Source organism: Peromyscus leucopus, chromosome 8b, assembly GCF_004664715.2.
Source record: "Peromyscus leucopus breed LL Stock chromosome 8b, UCI_PerLeu_2.1, whole genome shotgun sequence".
NCBI classification, from domain to species: domain Eukaryota; kingdom Metazoa; phylum Chordata; class Mammalia; order Rodentia; family Cricetidae; genus Peromyscus; species Peromyscus leucopus.
In genome coordinates this window covers 601,927-623,066 of record NC_051086.1, presented here as the reverse complement: position 1 = coordinate 623,066, position 21,140 = coordinate 601,927, and the positions used below count along the sequence as shown (strand labels likewise).

Sequence of the window (21,140 nt, the reverse complement as noted above, 5' to 3'; positions counted from 1 at the left end):
GCTATCCTTTAAACAGATGTGAGTCACAAAAAGGAAGAGGGAAGCTAGGGTCTGCATCTTGTTCCCAGAATTCTGGTTCTCAGAGACCAAGGGGCAAACATGGCCATACAGATACCTTGGCTGAATTCCTGCCCACTGGACCCTGCCCATCACTGAACTCAGCCACCCTCAGAACACAAGTGGGCCCAGAAGATTGGGAGGAGGACACTATGCTAGACTCAACTGTAGACAGTTGCTTAAGCCAAAAAGGCCACACTGGCAGTCTGGAGGCTTCTCACTCACTGCAGGAGGGCTGACAGCATGGGGCCTCCTGTCTACTAGCCTGCAGTGACCTTCCATGGCAGTTCCAACCAGCTGAGGCTCTGAAGGGGGACAGTCAAGAGGCTAGTCCCAAGGTTCCCGACGTCCGTTCTGGCTTTGGCTCTAGTGTAACCAAACTGCCCGTACTTGGGTGTGGTCAGCCTGGGTCTTGGGCTCCCACTGAAAAGATGATCCAGAGCCAGCCTAGATAAGGCTGCTACCTGGGCCAGCTCGGTGACTGTATCCGCATCCACCGTTGACATGTCCACATAGCACTTCCCAGGGCGGATCCCTTGCAGCACACCGCTGGGGCCCAGCACCAGCTGTAGAGACACAATGGAGAAGCAATAGCCCAGGTTTGCAATTAAGTGCTCAGAAGTCCCTGCAGAACACAGTCTGTTGTTTTTTGGGGACTCATTTCCTAATCAGAAATTAACTATTAAAAATAAAAAGGAGCCGGGTGGTGGTGGTGGTGGTGTACGCCTTTAATCCCAGCACTTGGGAGGCAGAGGCAGGCGGATATTTGTGAGTTCGAGGCCAGCCTGGTCTACAGAGTGAGTTCCAGGAAAGGCGCAAAGCTACACAGAGAAACTCTGTCTCGAAAAACAAAAAACAAAAACAAAAACAAAAAAAACAAAAAACAAAAAACCCCACCAAAAGTAAAAAGAGTCACTTAATATGTATGGGACAGAAAAGCAATTACAGGCAGAGGGATTTCTGTGAATTCCAGGCCAGCCTGGTCTACCTATATAGTAAGTTTCAGACCAATGAGATTTTGTTTAAAAAAACAAAAACAAAAAACAACAACAACAACAACAACAAAAAAAAAAACCCCAAACCAACCAACCAAACAAACAAAAAAACAAAAACAGGCCTTCCAGAATGTTCCCTTTAATCTTTGTGTTCTCTTCCAATGGTTTAAAAGACAGAATCTCATTACTTATTATGGAGGCTTCTTTGGACTAGATCACTCAGAGTTTAAGAGGATCACTAAGGAGCACTTGACTTTGTAACACATGCAAATTCAGCAATAGTTAAAACAGGAGTTGGCCCTTGGACCAAAGCAAGGCACACTTAGCCACAAACAGTCAAACAGTCCAGCTCAATAGAATACTTGGAACCAGTTCAGAAAAATGCTTCAGCAGACTTTAAGGACCCTAGAAGATCTTCATTTTGAATTAAAGGAAGTCTGTATTCAACTTTGACAACATCTTTCTCAACAGGAGATTGCCCCCAGATGGGATATCCCCCCACATGCAAACACTCACTCAGTGTGCAGGGGAGAAGGGGAGGAGGCCAGCCAGCTCTCTTGGCTACGACCTGAGATGCAGAGGGAAGGGGGATCCTTACGTCCTTGGCTGCCTTTGGATCCGACACACAGGCGAAAGTGATGTCACAAGTTGAAACGACTTCAGCGGGGGTTCTTCCTAGGCGGGCCCCCTCCTGGATGAACAAATCACACTGCAAAAGTCACAGATCCTAACGTGAGCTGCATGCAATGCACAACAAACATGCTGGACAGGCCAGAGATGTGTGGACCTCTGGCTGGTCTCCCAAGGCAGGAGGCTGACCTTGAGGCCTGACCTCCAGAGACTTTACAGACTATCCTGTTTTTGTAGACAGACATGGTATCTAGAATGAGTGTCTGCTGAAGGCTGGTGGTTTGAAGACTAGGATATGGACAGTACCTATGCCCAGCTCCTCTGTGTGAGTAGAGCAGTAGAGCGGTGGCAAAACCAGCCTAGGGACCTGAGTCACTAGCACATGCAGAGGGAGCAGGGCTGGGCTGTGGGGTCCCTTTCTTCTGACCACCATTCCCTCTTAGGTGGTTCCAAATACTGTAGCCAGGCTAAGACTTACAAAGGGTCTTGAAGACCTAACTTCTTTTTGTCTAAAATTAATATCATCCAAAAAATCCTGTAAAACAGATCACTGCTATTTTGGTGTACATTTCCCCCATAAGATATACTGACAGTGAAAGCTGGGCAGAGATGGCACATGCCTTTAATTTCAGCATTCAAGAGGTAGAGGCAGACAGATCTCTAAGTTCAAGGCCAGCTTCATCTATCCAGAACAGCCAGGGCTACACAGAAAAACCCTGTCTCGAAAAACAAACAAACAAACAAAAAAACATATTCAAAGAGATAATAAGAATAACTTGTGCACACTGTATTGTAAGCAGGTTTTTCTTTTTTTCTTTTAACTTTAAGAAGTTTATTTTCTATGTAAGAGTGTTTTGCCTGCATGTAAGAATATGTACCACATGTGTGCTTGGTGCTGCTGGGGCTCAGCTGAAGGTGCTAGATTCCCTGGATCTGGAGTTACGGATGTTTGTAAGCCACCATGTCAGTTCTGGAACTGAAACTGTATCCTCTGCAAGACTAAACAGTGTTCTTAACTGCTGAGCCATCTCTCTAGAACCTCTAAAATGTTTATTTTTAATTGCATTAATTTTATCTGTGTGCATGCGTATGCTGTACACATATGAAGGTCACAGAAGGATTTGATGGAGTCAGTTTTCCTTCTACTGCATGGGTTCTGGGGACTAACACAGGTTGTCAGTCTTGGCAGCAAGCATCTTTACCCACTGCCCACACTGAACCATATCTGTCTTAACATACTGCCACAACTACTTTGAATTGGTGGACATTCAATATTGTCTAATTTTTGTTTTGGAAAATTATTATCCAATAACTATTGATCTAGAACTGTAGAGATGGCTCAGCAGTTAAGAGTACTTGCTATTTTTCCAAAGGACTTGGGTTTTATTCCCAACATTCACATGGCAGCTCACAACCTTTTGCAACCCCAGTTCCAGAGGATCCAACACCCTCTTTTGTGCATACATACAGGCAAAACATTCATACACATAAAATAAATATAAAGTACATATAAAATAAAAATAAAATCTTAAGGATTAATCCTAGCACTTGGGAGGCAGGAGGTGGATCTCTGGGAGTTTAAGGTCAGCCTTGAACTCACATCAAGTTCCAAGTAAAGCCAGTGCTATATAGTGAGACCCTGTCTCAAAAACAACACTTAAAAACAAACAAACAAAACCCAAAAAACTATAGACAAAACTCGTTATCTTTTTAAAAAAGATTTACTTGTTCATGTATTTTATGCATATGAGTGCTCTGTCCTCATGCATATCAGAAAAGAGAATCAGATCCCATCATAGGTGGTTGGGAGCCACAATGAGGTTGCTGGGAATTGAACTCAGGACCTCTGGAAGAGCAGTCAGTGCTCTTAACTGCTGAGCCATCTCTCCAGCCCCCATTATTCACCTTTTTCTTTAGAGAGTTTGGATGTTTATAGCTGGTCTTGGCACGTCTCCTGACAACACTTCTCTGACCAGTCTTTGCCGCTCCTCCTTGCCTTGTCAAGAGCAGCTCTGTTGGAGGCTGTGCTGTCTAGTCTACTGCGGGGCCTAGAGGTCTATGGCAGCCATCTGGGAATGAAGCTTTAGGTTTTGTTTCCAGGCTGAGTCAGAGTTCTCACTCAGTGCCCATCTTTTGAATTTTTAAATATATATATTTTTTATTATTTCTATGTTCTTATGTTTACAGGTGCACATGTGTGTAGACTCATGTGCACATGAACATGGAGGCTAGACATCAACATCTAGTGTCTTCCTAAATTGGCCTCAATTTTAATGAAAAATTAACTGGAGATGTCCAGCTTTTATGTGGATATAAGGGGCTTGAACTTAGAGCCTCAGTGAACAGCAAGCTAGTTAGTAAGACTAACCATCTTCCCAACTCAATTATATTTTGGAAAGAAAACAGGTCTGCTTAGTATATTTACTGCAAGTAACAGTGGGCATGGCAGTAACAGGAGAAATACTGACCCCTCCCCTTTTATTTAAAGGTTTATATATTTTATATGGATGAATGTGTGCTTGAATATATGTATATATACCATATGTGCACCTGGTGGCCTCAAAGGCCTTAAGAGGGTGTCAGATCCCTTGACCTGGAGTTACAGATGGCTATAAGCCACCATAACAACACTGAGACCTGAACCCTGGTCCTCTGCAAGTACTATTAACTGTTGAGCCATTTTTCTAGCCCACCACTTACACTTCAATCCCCCCCCCCCCCCCCCCCCCCCGCCCCAGGCGGTGGAGGTGCACGCCTTTAATCCTAGCAGTTGCGAGGTAGAGCCAGGCAGATCTCTGTGAGTTTGAGGCCAGCCTGGTCTACACAGTGAGTTACACACAGCCAGAACTACAAAGAGAAACCTTATCGGGGCTGGAGAGATGGCTCAGAGGCTAAGAACACTGGCTGTTCTTCCAGAGGTCCTGAGTTCAATTCCCAGCACCCACATGGTGGCTCACAACCATCTGTAATGAGATCTGGCTCCCTCTGTATCCCTGCAGAGATACATTCAAACAGGACATTGTATACATAATAAATAAATCTTTAAAAAAAAAAAAAAAAAAGAGAAACCTTATCTCAAAAACCCAATTTTACTGCTTTATCCCCCCTCCGAGACATGATTTCTCTGTGTAGCTTTGGAGCCTATCCAGGAACTCACTCCAGGCTGGCCGCGAACTCACAGAGATCCGCCTACCTGTGCCTCCCAACTGCTGGGATTAGAGGCGTGTACCACCACTACCACTACCACCACTACTACCACCACCACCACCACCACCACCACCACCACCACCACCACCACCACCACCACCACCCAGTTTACTCTTTCTTTTCTGGAAATTAACACCATGTTCCTTATTTATTATTTCAGAAACATCAGCAGGTCACTCTATTCTGCTGTCATTTGCTATGGAGTCTCACTGTGTTGTGCAGTCAGTCTGGCCTCAAGAGCTCCTCTTTGCCTCAGCTTCCTGAGCAGTGGGGACTAAGGACATGTGCCTCTGTGCCTGGCCAGAGGACTATTCAAAGTTTTTCTTGCTTTTATAGTTACTTACTTAGTGATGTGTGTGTATGTGAACATGTGGGTCAGAGGTTAGGAATCCCTCCTTTCACAATATGTGTCCTGGTGATCAAATCAGGACTCAGGGGTCAGACTTGGTGGCAAGCACTGTTACCTACTGAGCCATCTCATTATGTACCCCTGGTTGGCCTTTAACTTGCTCTATGTATATGTAGACCAGGCTGGCCTCCCTGGAACCCTCACTGCCTCTGCCTCCTAAGTGCTGGGATTGAAAGCAAAGCACCATCATTATCAACAGCCTTAAAAGAAATTCCAAGGGCATCACCACAGGACTAAAGGATGGTCACAAAGGATGGCTTTTTAAATCCTTGCCAGGTCCTGTGCTGAGTACTTTAAGCGGAGCAACTGTCGATTTCTGCCCTCTATGAAGCAGGTGCTCTTGTTGTGCTACTCACACAGATGGAGACAAGCAGAGTGTCTTGCCATGTAAAGTAAAAGCACATCCGTGATTTGAATTTGGGCCTGCCTGACTTAATTTTTAGAGGCATGACTCCCTTGTTCATGTTTCCCAATCAAGAAAGAGGCAGCCAGAAGCACTTCTATCAAGGGCAAAGTCCCAGTTACCACACATACCCAGACCCCCTGCTCTCCCTCACTTTCAGCAACTGCAGTCTTGAGGAGAATGCTGGAGTCACAAAGACTGCAGTGGAGCTCTAGGATGTTACCTGGGTTAGGTTCCCATAGCTCCTACCCAATGCTCAACACATGTGTCCTAACAAGAAAGTGTGGCTTTTGGAGCCCACTATCCCAGGCTCCCCACAAAACCCAATCATTTTTCTGTTTTTGAAAGGCACCTGGTCCAGTAAAAACCAATTTTGAGAGTGGAGGTACTGAGGAAGAGAACCAGGGCCTTGCTCTAGCATTGAACTATACTCTAGACCATAAAACATTTTGTTTTGAGGTTGCTGGGAACTGAACTCAGGACCTTTGGAAGAACAGCCAGTGCTCTTAATGGCTGAGCCATGTCTCCAGCCCTAATTATCATTTTCGTTAGTATTCTGTCATTATTTAGCCCCAATGTCTTCTTTAGCCATCAGCTCTCACTTCAGTTCTGTAGTTATTTATCATTCACAGGGCTAAAGCATAGCCCATCTCAAAAGGGAACACCTTTCCAGGCTCTGGTCCTTCATTCCAGGTAAGAACAATGCTCCCAGTTCCTGCAGCAGTTCATTACTGCAGAATTACTGCTGCTCAACCTGCTCAGAATGGGCCACATCATAGATAAGGTATGGTGGTCACAAAGGATGAACCTGGTGTGCCTACGTGCTCCATGTGATACGTGCTTCATTTTATAGCAATGGTATGTCTGTTGCTGTTGTTACTGGTATTTTTATGTATGTGTATATGTGTGTACAGACACATGAGCACAGGCGGTTGTAAGCCACCTGATGGATACGCTAGGGACCTCTGGAAGAGTAGTACACAGCACACACTCTTTTAACTGTTGAGCCATCTCTCCAGCCTGTTTTTTTTTAAAGACAAAGTTTCTCATAACTTGCCTTGCAGATTGGGCTGGCCTCAAACTCACTTGCCTTGTAGATCCACCTGCCTCTGTCTTCTGAGTGCTGGGATTAAAGGTGTGCACCACACCAGGCTTCTTGTTTGTACTTTTGAGAAAAAGGTTTCACTGTGGTCTAGAACTTCCTACATAACATAGGCTGGCCTAGAATGCAAGGCAATCCTCATGCCTCCATCGTTTAAGTGCTGGAATTACGGATCGTACACACATGTGCAATCATGTGTGGTACACCTTGAGTAGTTTTAAATACTTCAATTTTTTTTTTTTTTTTTTTTTTTTTTTTTTTTTTGGTTTTTCGAGACAGGGTTTCTCTGTGTAGTTTTGCGCCTTTCCTGGAGCTCACTTGGTAGACCAGGCTGGCCTCGAACTCACAGCAATCCGCCTGACTCTGCCTCCCGAGTGCTGGGATTAAAGGCGTGCGCCACCACCGCCCGGCTAATACTTCAATTTTTATAGCAACATTCTATATATCCTTCTGCCTTGACTAAGCTTAGCTCCTTTTCCTGGGTGCAGAACACTGAGTAGAACCACTGAGTAACCACCCTCAGTTATTCCACCTTCCATGTGACAAACCTCACCCTTAATACTTACTTTCTCTGCAGTCCGGTTCCAGACAGTCACTGTGTGACCCATTTTTAGCAAGTTGGAGACGATGCCACTTCCCATTAAGCCAAGGCCCAAAAATCCTATCCTGAAAGAGACAAAGATTGATCAGTTCAGACAAAGGCATGTCCACTCCGCAGCACAAGTAACAATGTACGTTTTTCTTTTATGACACTGGGCATCAAACCCAGGGGTGTTTCATGTTAGGCAATGCTTTACAGCCTTGGTCCAGCACTGTACCTCTTCTGGATGGCCAGTTCCTAAATGCATATGGCCATGTCTAAATCTCTGACCACCAGAGACCAAAGCATGACTTCTGTGGCTATTGGCAAGTCTTCCAATTGTGGGGCCCCTTGCTTCTGATAGAGTATCTGAGCTTCTAATTCCACTCCAGTGACAAAGCACAGAGCTATCTTCAGCTCCTGAATGGCTTCCTGATCAGCAACCCCATGCACTAGGCTTTCAGACCACTACATACATAGTGTGCCCCAAATCCACAAACCACAGAGACAAGTGCTGATGGCTGGGCGCCCTAGTAGTGTATGCACTGCTTCTCCCTGACACCTGCTCTCCCAGGCTCTCACCCTCAGCCTCTCTACCTACATCCTCCAAAGCACTGTTCCCAATGCCTTCTCAGGCCGTCACCACTCTCTGCGACTGAAGTACATGTGGCAAATTCTGCCTACCTTTAACTTCCTCTACTTATTCCTTCCTGCCATTGGAGAACGCGCTGGGGCTGCTTGCTACTACTCCTACCTTTATATACTTGTACAGAGATCTTCATCTTGGCTACACGTCTTTTTTGGTTCTTGTACTTTGTATGTGTAGGTCAGAAGATGACCTTGAGTGTCATTCTTCAGACACAAACTGCTTTTTTGGGAGACAAGGTTGTCACTGGCCTGAAACTTGCTAAGCAGGTGAAGCTGGATGGCCAGTGAACCCCAGTGATCTGTTTGTCACCTTAGCACTGAGTTAAGAGGTATGCACCACCATGCCTGGCTTTTTCATGTGGGTACTGGGGACAGAATTTAGGTCCTGAATTATTTGGCAAAATAGACATTTTTTTTTTTTAATTTAAATTGAGACAGGGTTTCATGTTGTAGCCCAGTCTGGCCAGATATGTTGCTCAGTAACCTCAACTCAGAGCAATGTTCCTGTGTCAGATTCCTGAGCACTGGAATCCAGGGTGAACCACTATACCCAGCTGGATTTTATATACCTTTATTTCTTCTTGCATGGCAAAATAGTTAAATGCCTTTCTTCTCTCAGAAATTCCACTATTTTCTTGTTTTCTATTTGGTTTTTTTCTCAGCTCTCAACATTCTCAAGATTCCCTACAAAGGCTCTATGCAGCCTCTCCATACTTTTGGCTTTTCTGGAATCCTGCCTGCAGGCACCATTGGAAAATGACTCCTTTACTTGGAGGCTTCTCTTACTCTGGCAGGAATACCTAGGTACTCAACACTCTCTGTCTCAGCACATAGAACATCACGTGAATCAAAGCTACCACCTTCCTCAACAAAACAGGATTCTTTGACCACTAGGTTTTATGCTGACGTGTTTGCCATGCATAACTCTCATGCAGTACAATTTCTCCCATGAAGCCTATCAAGACTGGGTAATTTTCTTTCCTTTTGTGTTTTAGGAAACTCAATAGATCTATGAGCGAAGTATCTGTATGTCCAACATGACAAGCAACAGTCCAACAAGTTCTATGTCAGTGTGGATTAATGTGGATCAGATGCTTTGTGTGGCTGGCTTCAAACTCATATTAAGATGCCTTGCTGGGCAGTGGAAGCACATGCCTTTAGTTCCAGTACTTGGAGGCAGAGGCAGGCAGATCTCTATGAGTTTGAGGCCAGCCTGGTCTACAGAGTGAGTTCCAGGACAGCCAGGGCTACATAGAGAAACCTTGTCTTGAAAAATAAAAAAACAAAACAAAACAAAACAAAGTGTTTCCTTGAGAGGCAGTTAAGGTCTTGGGTGAGAATATGAGGACTCAAGTCGTTAGTCCTGTGCTGGTCTTGATTTTAAAACAAATACAATCCTTACTAAAGAATACCTACCTTCTATGCCTGGCCCTCACCTTTTTTTTTTGAGACATGGTTGTGCTAAGCAGCCCTCATTGGTCTAGAACTCCTAATCTTTCTCTGCCCCAGCCTCTCAAGTACTGGGATTGCAGGTGTGCACCACCACCTCTGGGCTCTATGTCCCCCGCACCCCCATCTCTGATCAGTTTCTAACAAGCTCCTATCTTCTGCACACTGCAGAGGGGAGTTCAAGAAGAACCTGGTATAACTAGGGATTTCAAGTATGTACCGTCAAGAGTACTGAGTTTAGTCTGTGAGAGAACTATGTGGAAGGTACACACTAGAATTCATATTTGTTATAGTGCTCACAACACAACTCCTTAGTAATGAAACCCTTCCACTAAATGACTGCAGCCATAACTGGCTCAGCTGGAGCAGCAATGATGCTGCAAAGACAAGTCTCTGGAAGGTTCGGGGCCCACCATCTAGGCAAGGAGCTGGAAAGCAGCTCACAGGTGCACGGGAAGGACAGGGAGGGACACGGAGAAATGGGTAAATTGAGACAAAAGGGTTTATTCCAAAAACCTGCATGTCTCTCCCCATGGCTAATCTTGGAGCTCCCATCATACAAGGTAAATTTACATACTGACCCAAATTTCCAAGAGTGGCTCCAGACTACCAGTGGCAGCAAGGGCAGTTCTGCTACCTACAAGGAAATGAATTCTTGGCCTGCACTGTGGACATAATCTACCAGTCGAGAAGCCCTATTCAGCATGGGGCCTGAGATAGAGCTTTACAAGCCGTCTTTTGGAAGGCTCAGAGAACTTCTGAAGTAGTTGCTCAGATTCACTGACGATTAGGGAGCCAACACCTGAGCCTATTCCCAAGGGAGGACCCCATAGAAAGTGGGGATGGGAACAACAACTTCCTCTGATAGTGAAACTGTTGCCAAACTATTTATCAGGCTCGGACACAGCCCTTCGGGGCTCCCTTGGCGCCACTTCTCCAGTTCTAAAAGAATCCAGAGCCTCCAGGAGGCTTCATCATCCAAGGTCTTACTTTTTGTCTGTGGGTGTGATGCTGCCGTTCACGGCTGTGCTGTCTGCTGCCTGGATGGAGGTGGAACCCGTTTCCTAGAGATAGGGAGCACAAATAATCATCTAGCTGTCTCTGACCACAGTGAGATCACAGGTGAGATAAAAATTCAAAGTCAGGGAGCCTGCATACCTCTTCACATATTTTCAGCTTCTTTGTGATTGCCTGGTAACAGACAGCTGGCTAATGAAGAGGGAGGAAAAAGACAACTGATTAAGTGCAACAGTTCTACATGGTAATTTCCCTAAATGGTTAGGCCTAATGAGACAATAACACAGGCTATTTCTTTGTTGTATAATTTTAGCAAATCCAGAGGAAAACACTCATTACCCCAATATTCCATACAGCTGCTTGAAGGTGGTCTTCGTCTGACTCTGAGCTGCAGAGATGTCAACTTACATGCCTTGTTACGGAGTTGGTCAGTAAAGCTGGGCTGGAAACCAAACCTGCCCACCTCCAAAACCACTCATTGCTATAGGGTCTTTGCAAAGTCTGGCCCAACCCCCACTCTCACAGACTTTAGTAAAGCTTCTCGCTATGGCCACAGGGCTGAGAAGCCGTCCTGACCACAGAGCCACAGGATGTGGCACCAGGCAGCATGGGCAACCTCATGGAGATAGCCTTCATGTCTAGTCCCTCCTGCCTTAAACTCTGAAGGCAACTGCTGATATCCCAGCAACACAAGTGGCTGAGTCCTAAAAAACGTTTTAAAATTTTATTTATTTACTTTTTAAATTTATTTGTTTTTATTCCACGTACACTGGTGTTTTGCCATGGGTGTTGGGTCTTAGGAACTGGAGTTACAGACAGTTATGAACTGCCATGTGGATGCTGGGAAGTGAACCAGGGTCCTCTGGAAGAGCAGTCAGTGCTCTTAACCACTAAGCTATCTCTCCAGCCCCAAGTTTTTTATTTTTAATTTCCCTGGCACCTGATTTCCTCATGGGTCTACACTGTCACTTAGCTTGTTGCTATGGCATTCATAAACAGGTCTGCCCCATGTGAACTCACCTTCTCTGTTTGGCTCAACAGAAAATGATGGAAATGAGGATCTGCATCTTTGACTGGCTGGAATCAGAAGACAAGGAAATCAAATGAGTTGCCCTCTACCAAAATCACTTTCACTTCACTTTCCTGCTGCATGGTTTCTTCAATAAAGTCTCCTTCAGGGCTGTTGGGAAACTTCTATTTTTTGAGACAGGGTTTCTCTGTGTAGCCCTGGATGTCCTGGAACTTGCTCTGTAGACCAGGCTAGCCTCAAACTCACAGGGATCTGCCTGCTTCCGCCTCTTTTTTGGGATTAAAGGTGTGTGCCATCCTCCGACCCCCACTATCTCTTTTTATTTCCTGTACTAGGGGTAGAATCTAGGAGTCTTGCACATGCTAGGCAAGTGTTCTACCACTTAGTGAGCACTACCTCCAAGCCCCTATTTTCAGGTTTTTTTGTTTTTTGTTTTTTTTTGAGACATTCTCACCTTATACCTCTGGCTGGCCTTGAAGACATAGAGATCCACCAGTCTTTGCTTCCAGAATGCTGTCTCCTTTTATTTTTTATTTTGAGACAATATCTAACTTACTCAGGCTGGTCCTTCAACTCATTTGGTTATTCAGGCAGGCCATAACCTGTGATCCTACTGCTTCAGCCTTAACTAAGACTGCAAGCCTGTGCCACCAGGCCCAACTCTGGCCTTTCATAAACTGCATTCTAGTTAAGGGAAAATGGGTTCAAGTACAAAAAAGACAGATGTTTCTGCAGGTTAAGACCAATCACTCTAGTAACTAAGTATTACAAAGCTCTCCTGCATTTTAGCACTAAGCATTCACCAGGCATGCAGTTGGCCTTGCTGCATAAACCATAGCAATTCTAGTACTCTTCTAGTTTCAGAGCTCTGGTCTCTTTGGATCTGAGGCCAGACCCTTGTAGGGCTTGGCTTCCTGGGATCAATTCTGATTACAGTGGCCTTGGCCATAGATCTCCATAACTGTTTACAACTATGCCTAGTGCCAGGTGCAAGCACAGTGAAGCTGGTGTGACCCCCAAGCTACTAAACATCAAGAACTGCATTCTCTGAGCTTGGTGGCTACATTTCTGTAATCCTAGTACCTTACCTGGGTATCTGAGGTGGAAGGATCTCTAGTTTGAGGTTGGCATTGGCTACCTAGGGAGACTCTGTCACAAGACAAAATAACCTCTCCTTCAACCCTCCCCAGAAAAAACTACCTCTTCAAGGGTGGTGGTGGTAGAGGCAACAAAACAGGGGGAAAAAGTATTTATGGAAGAGAGGGTATTACAATAAATACAAAAGTAGTCCTACCCCAAACAATAAGAATGATAGTGGACCTATAATCCCACATATGATGCTGAACAGGTAAACTGCCTGGAACCTCAAACCTGAAACACTGAGCACCCTGAGGATAGAAGATTTCAGTTTTTAACCTCCTAGACTTCTGTACTGCTTTCCAGTCAAACAAAACCAAACAACCAGAAAAGGGGGAAACAGGAAAGAAGATCACATAGCAAAGCCAGAAAATGTGCTATGTGCTTGTTCTGACATTGTGGTCAGTCCTACCAGCAGGAAAAATTCTTTACCTCGCTCGCAGTTGGCTGCCATTTAAATGCAGCCATTGGTCCGGCCATCATCCCCTTTACAGTGCTAGACTCAGGGATGGTGAGGTCCTATATAGGAGAAAAGCAGAGAGAGCATCAGGAAACTTTGCTTCCCTTTTGGCCACACTCCACCATGACTAAACTCCTGGCAAGTGCCATGGTTTAAGTGTAAAGTTCAAGCCCATCCCCTGGTCAAGGCTCTAAGTGGGAGAAGGGCAACTGCTTCCCGCCAATAGGAAGTGAGCCTTCTTCTCCAGTCCTCTAGTAACAGAACCTGCACATGCACTTATGTCACAAGAATGGAGGTTAAGTAGGACGCTGCCAGCAAGTTACAGGGAAATTCTTTATGGCAACTAATAATCACCAAGAAAACAGTGGCTTCGGAGGGACTCTACTTTGTCTTAAAAAAACAAGAACAAAAACAATACATGGCACTGCTGAGGAGACCTGCCACATGAAAGTGATGATGAATCCAGAATACATTTGGGGTGGTCTCAAATGAGCAGCTCTTCATCTGCATCGTCTGGCCCCTCCTACCACTGTGATATACTCATACTTCACCCATCATGGTGGGATACCAGGGTGAATGCTCATGTGCCCATAAACATTCCACCTTCCTGTACCAGGTCTCCTCCTCTACTACTCTGACTCTCCTTGACTCAAAGGGTAGTGATTGCTGCTTTGCCACAAAAAAGCCACCCTTCCCCCTAGTCACTAGTACCAAACTGGCTGGCATACCACCATCACTGTGAGCAGGCAGCTGAAAACTCAATCTCCTGCTCTCCCTCTGGCCCCATGTAGCCTTGTCTCCCTCCAGACACCAGCCCAAGTCAGGCATTATCATATCTGCCTAAAGTCAGCTCCCCAATTCTCACAATGAAGCTAAACTTTGCTATGGCAGTCCTCAGGGAGGGCTCTACAGTCAGATGCCTTATTCCACACTCATATCTGCCTAAGTCCTAATTCTTTTCTTTTTTTTCCCGAGACAGGGTTTCTCTGTGTAGTCCTGGCTGTCCTGGAACTCACTCTGTAGACCAGGCTGGCCTCAAACTCACAGAGATTCACCTGCCTCTGCCTCCCGAGTGCTGGGATTAAAGGTGTGCACTACCACTGCCTGGCCTGAGTCCTAATTCTTTCTCTCCCCTTGCCATTCTCTAGTTTACCAGCACTCCATTCCCCAATCCCAAACACACCAAATATGAACCCGCCTCAGGACTTCTGTATTACTGGGGATGGTCTTCCATCATGTCTACTTGACTCACAGGCTCACTTTAGGGCACCGTGGAAAGGTCACCTCATCAAAGTAGCTTTATTTGACCCCTCTGTACCTTCTCCCATTTGAAGGTGATGTTGATTACAGTGACGGCAAGAGTTTCAAAAGTACTTAGTACTAGGTTATATATATGGTCTCCTGGACCCCATTACTCACAATGGAGAACTAATACTGCCTTCCTTTTACAGAAACAAAAACTGAGGTAGAGGGATTAAGTAGCATTGGCCAATTGTGAGACAGATTAAAAATTCCAGCTCCCAGGAATGGTGGCACACATCTTTCATCCCAGCCTCTGGGGAAGCAGACACAGGCATATCTGAGTTTGAGGCCAGCCTGGTCTGCACAGTTCCAAAACAACCAAACCACCAAACAAAAAACCTAACCAACCAACCAACCAACCAACCAAATACCCACACAAAACAATTCAAATTCTGGCAATTTGGAGCCAGGGTTGGTTCTATTACAAGTGTGTTCTCCTTCTACTCTATTCTACATTGGGAATCATGCTGGCATGTAGATGAAGCTGAGTATGTACTAGAGAAGTGGGGGATCTCTCTTCCTCAAAGAGACCATGTCTCTACAGCTTTTAGGCTTTCTCTCTAGACATGTGGTCTGTGGTGATGCTGCCAAACAAGCATCTGTGTAACAGAGAGGCTAGACTGTTCTGTAGTGGCAACAACAAGTTCTATCGGAGCTAACACAGAAGCCTCCAATCATGTCACTACTCAGCACCTGATACAAGGCTGGTGGATTTTAAAGTGTATTCAATGAAGATGGGACAGTGGGGCTCCAGGGATGACAGAATGGGAACAAGGAGTTTATAGTTCTTGGTCCAAACATGAAGGAAAGACCTCTATCCCTGATTCACCTGCTTGGTGTGAGTGTGAAATTTTAGGAGGACCACAGGCCTGACTACACTTCTGCGGGGATGGTCTTCATCTGAAGCTGAAGCTGTAGTTCTTAGCTTAGAAGTAGCAAAGGGGAGCTCAGCCAAGACATGGGAGCAAGCCTCCAGGCAAAATCTGAAATAGACGTCTAGACATAAATTCAGCCTTGTCTGAAGACAAGTACCTGACACTTCTGAAATCAAGGTTTTTTAGTTATTCTTAGGGGCAGAAGATTACACAACAGAATAGCACTCACCTGGGACTCTACAGCTAGGAGCCTGTGCTTTACTGCTTACTGCCAGCCAAATGACAATTGCTATGGCAACACACCTGCACTCTCTGAGCTACAGGACAGATGAGGTCAGATGCACTGTCACTCCACTGCCAGGGCAGACTCCCCCAAGCACTGAGCACAGGCCCAGCCCACAAACACCCAGAAAGGACCCAGCTAGGGTCAAGAGCAGGTTGTTCTCCTAGCCTGAAACCTGGTTAATAGTTACCACCACCAAATGAGTTTCCCTGTTGTAGGTGGACCGCTTCTCATTATCAGCTCAAGGCAAAGCTTTGAGATAGGAGAAGCCAGCTTGGGCGGGATCTCAGGGGGGTTAAACTGAAGGAACTTTCCAACTTAGGTCTCACAGCACACCTGGCTCCTATCCTGCAAACAGACCACACAGGATTGGGATCTGATACCCACTGTTCTCCAGGTATGGTCCTCAGCACTACCTGTGGACTCACTCAGTTCTCACGGGAAACCCATGAGGCTCCAGGGTCAGATTAGGAAGCTAATATCATCCAAACACAGGGCCTCACCGTTGTACTTGCCTTTATCTAATAAGAAGCTGTTTCTGTCCAGGGTGATTCAGGAGTTTATGAGGAGCTTGCCTGAAGACAGTTAATTTGGAAGACAGTAGAAAACGTGACGGCTCCAATTCCTTCTAGACTGAAAACTAGATTACATCTTTTGGGGGTTCCTATCAGGCCACATCCCTTGTAGGCAGAAGTCCCCTACTCACTGAGGCTTGCAGTTCTCTGAAGCTCCCTACCTCCTGAGCATGGCCACAGGGGGACTCTTTCTCTCTTCCTTCTGCTCTCTTAGCCTTAGGACAATGGCCCACAAAGGCAGACCAGGCTGAGCCTAGCCAAAGATACTCTTAGATCCCTAAAGTGTTTGTGAATCAGACTCAAACATTTAAATTTAGAGTGTTTTGCATACAATTCTGTATTTCCAGCTCCTTTCGACCAGACAATCTGGCAGCAGTTGGCCAGGCACCCTGTGGATGGAGTGTAACTGGCTCGGCCCCAAGATGCAGTGAGCTCTCCTGTTCTTTCCGCAAACCCGAGGCAGCTTCAGTTGCTTTGTGCCCTGTTTCACTGGTGTTTGATTGAACCTGCCAGCCTTGCTCTGGTGTCTAGTGTTTCATCAAGGTTTTATAACCCACTACTCGTCAGCCATCTGGCTTCTACTCCTTTTATCCTGGCTGCATATCTACCAGTGTGCTTCTCACAATTCACAGGCCACCCACTTCCTGAAATTAGACACAAGGTGAGAGAGGCACCATTTCCTCCTGGATTCATCTGGCCACACTTCCAACTTTATGAACCCTGATCAAATATTTTCTTAGCAGTGCAGACTCTCTTCTTGAGCATCCCTCCTCATATTCCCAAGACAAGCTCATCTAGTCTCATGGATTAGGCTGTTCTTCATCCAAAATGGCTTCCCAGTCTACAGCTCTAGTACTGTTTGGGACATGCTTCAAATGCACCACACTCAAAAAAGAACCGAAGGCTAGAATGTAGCTTAGTGGTAGAGTGCTTGCCTACCATACACGCAGCTCCAGGTTCTACCCTTAGTTCCATAAACAATGACAACAGCAAACCCCAAATCCCTCCAAAGCCACAAAAAACCAGCTCTCCCCCCCCCCATGTGACAGCTCCATTTCCTGACTCCTGATCATGTAAAAAAGCAACAGCATTATCTCCTAGGAGTGGAGCTTGACGCCACCTTTTCTTTCCTTTTCATCTACACCCTTCCACATAACCAGTTGCCAAGTCCTAAAAGGGCTTCCTCTGCTAGGCCTCTCCCCGATTCCCTTCAGAAAATGCTATGACCTCTTTCAGGTATACCAGTGACTTTGGCTTCAGGTCCCTTTTCTGTCCTCACAATTACTAAGGCCCAGCTTAGCACACAATGCTATCTCAACAACTAGCTTAAATAGCTTCCTAGGGCTTCCACTATCTTGAATTTACTGCACGGTCCTCTGTGACCCGGTGTCAACCTACCTGTCCTCTGCTTGCCCGTCTTTCTACCTGCCAGGATGATGCTCAGGCCTCCTCCCACGGGCTGCATGCTCACCGCTCCAGTGCTTCCCCTCCCTTCCTGACTGCCTTCCCCTGCCAGGCAACTCAGGGGACTGCTCTCCCGCCTCGACCTCCTTCTCCTACTATGTCTGTGCACTTTGCTTTCACTTCATTTACAGAACATGGCAAGAACTTCACACCCACTAGGTGAGCAAGACCATACTTAAGAGTATGGCTCTGCTTTACACAAAAAAGGCACTAGTCCAGGAAGCTACAGTGGTAAGACAAACCTTCTCATCCTTTGGGGGCCGACCCCGCTTCCGGGGACTTTGCTCTTGGGCTCTTTTAAGGCATTTGGAGCCTCTCTCTGCAGAGCCTGAAGTCACCCTCTTCTTTCCTTCTCCCATGTTCTTCTTCACCTTCCCTTCAGACAGGCTAAGCTTGCGTTTCTCATCACCTGAGTTTGGCCTACTTCTCTCCTCACTGGAATTACGCCGATTCTTGTCATCAGCAGAAGTGTGGGATGATGTCTGCAAGTTCAACAATAATAATGATGACCACTACAACAGCCACTACCAACATTGGCGATGTAGTGCTCTCGGGACTTCTGTGAATTGTCTTCATAGCCACCCTGAGAAACAGGATCCTTGCTCACCCCTGTTTGCACTGGAAAAACAGCTTAAAAAAAAAAGAAAATCATGTCACTTGTCTACAGCCCCAAAGTTAGGAGGTGGCTGTGTTCCTAAGCTCTTTGCTGCACTCCAAAGCTGAGCTACTCCTTCTAAAAGCAACATGCCTCAGAAAAAAGTGAGCCTCAGAAAGGTGAGCCACAGGCATAGAGTTCTGGAACCACAGTTGTTCTCTTGCTAGGCATCTCATGGGAATGGAGTGAGTCTGTGATACATTTCATCTGCTAGTAACCATGCAACACCACTCAAAAGCACTGGCCTGATACTGAAGGGACTGCTGAAGTGTCTCTCACCTGGTCTTTCCCTTTGGCTCTCCTGAGGAACTCTTCAACAGCATCCACAGCTTGCTGGAACCGTTTGCCCTTGTTGATCTTTATCATTTCCTCTTTATGAGCATGATAAGGCTTTAGCTGTTCCACTTTGATCCAGGCACTAGTAGAAAGCAAACACAGAAAGAGTCTGATCCACACTGCATATGCCAACACATTCCTAAGATCTCACCACGGTAAGATTTGAACATCCATTGGTTTTAGCTGGAAACCGAAAGACATGTAAACCTCATCAACCAATTGTCCCAAACTCTTAAACCTAAAGTACATTTTCTTGAAACAAATAGAACCACAACAGGTCAGAACGTTCCTTAAGTGAAATCATGTTCATACACTTTATTTTTCCTCTCATTCGCCAGTAGCTTTCCATACCCGACCACACATACACTGCAACCACAGGAGAAGTCTGTAAATAGTCTGGTGTTTTCAGTGTACAGCATGAAGGCTAAGGATACCTGTAAGCACTGTAAACCATGGCAACACTTCCACACATGGAAACAACTGATGCTGATCAACTACTTTTTTGTTTGCTCTTTTTTTGAGACACTCAATACATAGCTCTCTCTGTCCTAGAACTCACCAGGAAGACCAGCCACTCCTCCTGTCTCTGCTTCTTGAATGCTGAAGTTACAGGTATGAACCACCACATGTGGTTTAGACAACTATTTGAACCAGACTTACAAAATTTGTCCATCACCCTAGAGTCAGAAATGTAACTAGGACTAATGAAATACTTTTTTTTTCTTCTTTTTTTAAAGGCAAAGGCTTGGGTTGTAGAGAGGGTTGGTTCAGTGGTTAAGAGCACTGGATGCTCTTCCAGAGGTTCAATTCCCAGTACCCAGGGGATCTGGACTCTGCAGGCACTGCACACACATGCTGCACAGACATGAAGGCAAAATACCCACCCACATTAAGTGGGGAAAAAAAGACAAGGACTCATGAACTCCTGATTCTTTTGCCTCCACCTCCCAAATGCTGGGATTACAGGTGGTGCTAGGGCCTGAACTACCTATCAACCAAGAACTCTATCTCAAATGCAACATCGAAAATTTGTGTTCTTTAGATATCTGCAACCACTGAGCCAACATCTGTTCTTTTTTTTGGTTTTTTCGAGACAGGGTTTCTCTGTGTAGCTTTGCGCCTTTCCTGGAACTCACTCAGTAGTCCAGGCTGGCCTCGAACTCACAATGATCCACCTGCCTCCTGAGTGCTGGGATTAAAGGTGTGTGCCGCCGCCACTACCACCGCCCGGCCCAACATCTGTTCTTAAAGGATGGTATCCATGGCTACTAAACCATACATACATAAATATGGTTTGGGATGAGGGCAGCTCACAAATGGAGGCTTTAAATGGCATTCTTCTTGAAAGGCAAAATGAACTCCTCTAATTTTTAATTTCAACTGTCAATATGTACCACATTAAAGTTAAAAAAAAAAAAAAAGGCAGTCAGCTGCTAGTTCTGGAGTATCTGGCCTGTCATGGCTGTCATGGAACCTAGGCAAGTTTCTTGCAGTAGGTTTCTGCAGCTTCCCTAACTGATGTTCTGGATTCCAAGTGCAAATGAGAACATATTACAGGCATCAACTGTACCTGACACGGTATTGGTTAATTTACATGTTTTCCCCTGTAATAATCATAGGGTCTCACAGCATAACCTTCAGAAAAAGTGTGCCAGGCTAAGGATATAGAAACTGGGTTACACCACTAGCTGAAGTTTCTTTCCTTAGAAAAAGCCAGAGAATATTCACCCATAATTGCCAAAGTGTTTTTTTTTTTTTTTTTTTTTTTTTTTTTTTTTTAATCCACCTCCATCTTTCTGCACTCTGAGTGTTGTGTGCGCAGTTGTGAGGATGGGTCAAGAACAAATATGGTAGCCCTGAGACCTCAGCCCACAAGTTCGAGACAGCACACTAGGGAGGCATGGTACCTATGGCTAAAGCAAGTAACACACAGGGACACACTGGTCTCTGGCACACAGGGTCAACTACAGCAGTGCAGTGAGACGTTTTCCAGTGGCCAGCTCAGCTATAGTTTGCAAGCTGACAAGAGAGCCAGGAATCCAATCTACAGGGAGAACACGTGGACTAAGATATTGACCCTCTAATGCTGCCCAGTATATCCCTAGGGACACCAACCCCTACCCTACCTCTCACTGTATTTACAAAATTCTAAGGACAGAGGTAATGGCTGAGTTCTAAGATCACATGAGTGTTAGGGATGAAGCCTAAAGAGTCACGGTTCTCAAGATCCACACTGTCCATCTTTCACAGAGCTTTAAAACTAGGTTAGGTGCTCCACAGGCAATAATCCATTCACTCGCCTTTGTCACCGACATGCCTGCCTCCGTCCACCAAACTCTGACTCAGAGAAAAAGCAAAGGTGAAGACTTCTGTGGATGAAATGCCAACAAATCAGCCCCCATCTTTTTGGGTGAAAATGTTTTAAACAAGAGTTCTGACTTCTGTAAGAAGGAAGAATACACACAAAATTCCACTCACCTTCCTGACAGGACTTTGAGAAACTATAATGATATTCTCTTCGATACA

General features: G+C 45.5%; 1 protein-coding gene across 5 annotated transcripts in view; it reads right to left on the bottom strand.

Moving 5' to 3' along the window:
- The window catches only part of Glyr1 (glyoxylate reductase 1 homolog), a 39,894-nt gene that overhangs the window by 7,875 nt on the left and 10,879 nt on the right, over positions 1-21,140 (bottom strand). Inside the window, exons 4-12 of one of the 5 annotated variants that reach the window (XM_028894780.2) lie at positions 18,558-18,696; positions 17,866-18,105; positions 13,097-13,183; positions 11,518-11,574; positions 10,639-10,689; positions 10,471-10,544; positions 7,370-7,469; positions 1,651-1,761; positions 522-623 (exon numbers count right to left, since the gene is read on the bottom strand). In XM_028894780.2, the coding sequence (XP_028750613.1) occupies positions 522-623; positions 1,651-1,761; positions 7,370-7,469; positions 10,471-10,544; positions 10,639-10,689; positions 11,518-11,574; positions 13,097-13,183; positions 17,866-18,105; positions 18,558-18,696 (961 nt within the window). The remainder of the gene's footprint in view (positions 1-521; positions 624-1,650; positions 1,762-7,369; positions 7,470-10,470; positions 10,545-10,638; positions 10,690-11,517; positions 11,575-13,096; positions 13,184-17,865; positions 18,106-18,557; positions 18,697-21,140) is intronic. The other 4 variants (XM_037200753.1, XM_037200755.1, XM_037200756.1 and 1 more) reach the window with 4 other exon arrangements.